The sequence below is a fragment of the Myzus persicae genome, unplaced genomic scaffold (assembly GCF_001856785.1).
Source record: "Myzus persicae strain clone G006 unplaced genomic scaffold, MPER_G0061.0, whole genome shotgun sequence".
Classification (NCBI taxonomy): domain Eukaryota; kingdom Metazoa; phylum Arthropoda; class Insecta; order Hemiptera; family Aphididae; genus Myzus; species Myzus persicae.
In genome coordinates this window covers 98,783-103,294 of record NW_019104217.1, presented here as the reverse complement: position 1 = coordinate 103,294, position 4,512 = coordinate 98,783, and the positions used below count along the sequence as shown (strand labels likewise).

Genomic DNA, 4,512 nt, shown 5'->3' with positions numbered 1-4,512 from the left:
TCAATTCTAATAATTGTTATCAATTAATCACCATATTTATACATTATTAAACATAATATAAAAAATGTTAAATCAATAAATTTAGGTAGATAAAATAATTTCAATTTTCAGTTCAATCTTTTATACAAGAAATTAAAAATAACTTAAGTGTACCTAATTATATAAGTACTACAAACAAATAAAAATAACTTAATCAAAAGATTAAACTATCAAAACATCATAATTGTAATATTTAAAAACAATAGCAAGTCAGTCAATCCAAAAAAGTGGACAAGTGGGTACCGCTATTCTGTACAGTGGTCGTGAAGTATGGCATTGTAAATGGAAGTGTTAGATTTGAGTTCAATGATAAATCATTGCATAAGAAAAACGATTTTGACCAGAGACAGGGGTGTTTCATCCTAATATATATGTATAAATAATTAAAAACTGCTGAATATCAAAAATTGTAAAAAATTTAAAATTAATGATACTGCCTGGTGAACATTTTTTTTTAAACTTGGGAATCTTCTTTCAAAATATTGATCGTTGACTTTAAAAATTTTTTTTTCATTAATTTCTATCCGAAAATAGTTTCAGTATTACTTTTACTCACATTTATAAGACAGAACACATGCTTAAGTGATTAATTCAACTTGGGTTTTTTAAAATTTTTTATTAATTCAAGCTAATAAAGATAAGATTAACAAATTTAGTATAGGTAGTAACACTAACACAATATAAATTTAACAACAATATTAAAGTTTAATTCATTTTGAATATTCCAAACTCCAAAAAGTAAAACGATCTTGAGTTCATATTGAAAATGGATAGTTCTAGTATGTTGCACCTAGAAAATAATAAAATTAGTAGAGATACGGCATTATCCGTACAATAGCTTAATTTTTCACAATTGTTCTTAAATATACCTCATAGAATTATATTAATGTGCAATTATATAACATTTTTATTAGTTCAAATTTCATAGTTATTTATTATATTATAAGAATCTTCTTGCACTTAGTACATACAAGGATCCTTCTTTTCCCCCTAAAGAATTTTTGCTGTCTATGACAAGTTTCAACAAAAAATGCAAGTACAAAATCTTGCAGCATTGCCGAAGTAAAAAACTACATATTCACTTCTCATAGTTTTTTTAAAGTTTCTTGTATTGTTTTGAATTTATAAAAATGTATTATTCTGTTATTGTGTACACATGATAACAACAGAATACAATAATATATGCTGTGTTGTATATTAGTTTAATACATTGAAATATTGGATGAATAAGTAGCTCAAGTATAAATAATAATTTAAAAGTTTAAAATTATACATAAAGGAGAAGATTTTCTAATTTACAAAAAAAAATGTTTAATCTAATTATTAGACTATTTTACGATTCACTTTATGGAAGATGTTGACTTTATTTTATTAAAAAAATGAATCACCATAAAATATTTTCCAGTTCTTTCCTCCTATGTAAAACGTTATTGAGAAAACAATTTTATGTGGGAATATTTTCATTATCCAAATCAGAAGATGAATCATATTCGTTCGTATCATTTTCAGCAACATAACATGGAAAACAAGGTAGATTACGAGCTATAGAACACTTTGAAAATAATAATAATTTAATATATTATAAAAAAAATAAATTTATCATATAACTTTAATTAATTACCCTTAGTGAGCGTTTTACTGTATCATAATTAGGAGTTTTATTATGTTTGTAAAATAAATCTTCATGTATTTTTGTAAGATATTCAAAACCTGAATAAAATCATTAACATGTAAACATCATATTACATTTTATGTATAAAAAGTACAGTTAAATCTGAAATCACATATACTCACATATACGATTGGAAGTAATAAGCGGTTCTTCTTTGAGTAATCTATGCACATACATATAATTCGTAAGTGGCACTCTAATTAATGTAATTAATTCTGACAAAAAATATTTTCGGTTTCCTTCATCATGTTTTACCCATAATATAACAGCATTTAACACCTGTAAATATTTAATTTGTTTAATGAATTATGTACCATAATATACCATGTAATAGATGTGAAAATAAATTGCATTATATAACTTTGATACAAACATTTTCTTCTTCTACGGTATACAATTCATCGCTATCAATTAACTGTTTGAGATGTTCAATATCTAAAGTCAAAAATGCAGCACATCTGACTACTTCACTGTAAAATAATTAAACATCAGACTATTTTACTTCTTTAATATATAACATTATGTAAAAAAAAATGTCACTAACTCAAAATTTTTTAGAGCCCATTGAAAACATACAATTGGCAGATTAACCATCATTCTTGAATCAGCTATTGCTTTTATGTTCAACCAATTTTCACCATTGATTGATCTCAGAAGAAACTCAATACATAAATCTTGAACATCAAATAGTTGTAAGATATCAGCTGCTTTCAATAATCTCTTTAAAAATAAAAGATGCCATACAATTATGAGTCATTTAGAAGCATACAAATAATTACTTCAACAATATCCTCGTGGATTGGAATCAAAGTACCAGTGTAAATATAATCAATCAAATTATGCAAAATATCACTGTTAATATCTGTTATATGAATACAATTTTGATCATTTTCTTCAGATCTCTCACTGAACATTTTTTCAAAATACATACAATTACTCATTAGAACACATTTATGAACTTGTATGGTATCACCATCAGCTGTCTTTAAAGTGACATCACACAATGTAGCGTTTCTAAATAAAAAAAATTAGTAATATATTATATTAAAATATAAACACTTTTTTTTAATCTCTAACTTGCGTAATTCATTTAATTTTTCATACGATGACTCTTGACGTCGCTGTTTCATCAAACTTATTGAGTAGAATTTACTTGGCTGTCTAATAAAAGAGAAGTAATTTAATCAAAATTATTTAATAATATAATATAATAATTATAGGTTTTAAATAGCTAAAAAGTAAAGTATATTTTTAGAAATGATTAATATTACACTATAATGTGGTTTTATTGCTATATTGGTGTATACAGTTTTAATATAATATTTTTGAAATGGTTGGTATATGTATACATTTAAATAGGTACTATAATAATACTACAAAGCATGGATATACTATTAAGATAACAAGATATTTATTATATTAATGATTACTTTTTTTTTCATAATGTATTATTTGATTATTTTTTAATTTATTAATTAATTTTGTTGACTGTATCTTGATAATATTTTAAAACGTGCAAACAATTAACTATTTTTAAATGCTTATAATTCACTTTAAAATTAAAATATACCTAACTTCTACATATGGTAATAAGTCAATTTGCTCCAATATTAATCATAACAAAGTTAAATAGATTATTCAGAAATCACAACGTTACACTTTTGTAAGACGTAGACGACACATATTGATATGGTGTCCTCTTCCTTATAAATGTGATTATTTGTATTATTTACAATGCCAATAACAGAAACAGTTTAAAAAACATTTATTGGATGTCCTTCTTTAGTTTTCAATCTAATGATTATTAGCTTAGCCACCTACCTAAGTGTAATATCATGGTCATATGAATTACCTCCATATTATATTCATTATTGACTGCGGTCGGTATTTTAACGTAGCTGATTTCAAAAATCAATGTATCTTCTAAACTCTTGAGTAACTGTACGTCAGATTCAATACACAAATAGTACAAATACACTGAAAAATTAAATCCTAGATACTTAGCTGTAAATCGTCGATAGTGAAATCAATGAATAATTGTAATCTGAAAAACTAATTGACATTTATTTAGCCGTGATATCCAGAGCGACCGTACTGGCGCTTAGCTAAGTAAAAAAAAAAGGCGGAGCAGTGACGACCGTGGTATAGTATAAATGTATAATATACATCCAGTGCAACCGTACTACACTACTGCGGTAGTGACGCGAAGCGAAGTTATCACGTAGAACATTATACGAGCCAAAGTTTGCCCATTGAATGTGTGTACATTTGCCCATTTTCTTTAGCCAAGCCTGCACAGCTAATGAATTGACGGATCGGTTCGTTTGTGGCATCAATAGGTCGGACATGATGTGCAGATTATATCTTGGTCATTTTTGAAAAAACTGGTCGAACAATTCCGAATATATTGGCAAATAAGTTAAGTGTTTTTGAGGCAGAAACACAATACTGTGCTCGACCATTTCAGTTATAACGTTTCACGTAGCAACGCCAGACACCGTATTACTCCCTTTATGCCGCATACGTATCAGTCGTATCACGCGTTCCCGCCGTTGCCCGCGCCTTCGCTTATCGTATTCGTTCTGGCGACACGCAGTGTTTACGTGTATTATCTCCTCCGCGCCGTAATATAATAATATAATAACCGAGTTTTATCACTGTTGTAATAATTGTAGTCACAAATAATAAATAGATATTTTGTTATTTGTTTCTATTTTTTAAAATGGTTTCTAAAGTGTATCAACAGCAATTACCATGGCCATCCCCTTAAATACATTTTGAACGACGGGGGGTAAAGATGT

The 4,512-nt window shown here is 27.1% G+C and overlaps 1 protein-coding gene across 2 annotated transcripts; it reads right to left on the bottom strand.

Annotated features, from left to right (window-relative positions):
- Positions 1-486: 486 nt before the first annotated feature.
- LOC111040144 (kelch-like protein 2) lies at positions 487-4,240 on the bottom strand. 2 transcript variants are annotated; one of them, XM_022323904.1, is made up of 9 exons: positions 3,533-4,240; positions 2,789-2,872; positions 2,491-2,725; positions 2,256-2,431; positions 2,085-2,181; positions 1,834-1,990; positions 1,661-1,749; positions 1,428-1,591; positions 487-829 (listed from the first exon to the last, which is right to left on the bottom strand). In XM_022323904.1, the coding sequence occupies exons 2-8, from the start codon at positions 2,839-2,841 to the stop codon at positions 1,484-1,486; spliced, it is 915 nt and encodes a 304-aa protein (XP_022179596.1). In that variant the 5' UTR covers positions 2,842-2,872; positions 3,533-4,240; the 3' UTR covers positions 487-829; positions 1,428-1,483. The 2 variants fall into 2 exon arrangements, with proteins under 2 accessions (XP_022179596.1, XP_022179595.1); XM_022323903.1 differs by having other exon boundaries at positions 3,564-4,239.
- Positions 4,241-4,512: the final 272 nt, after the last annotated feature.

Excerpts from the sequence above, each read along its gene's own strand:
- LOC111040144 (XM_022323903.1), bottom strand. Across the intron at positions 2,726-2,788 it reads AAATTAAATGAATTACGCAA|AAACGCTACATTGTGTGATG; the intron begins GTTAGAGATTAA and ends TTTTTTATTTAG. Across the intron at positions 1,991-2,084 it reads ATACCGTAGAAGAAGAAAAT|GTGTTAAATGCTGTTATATT; the intron begins GTTTGTATCAAA and ends AAATATTTACAG.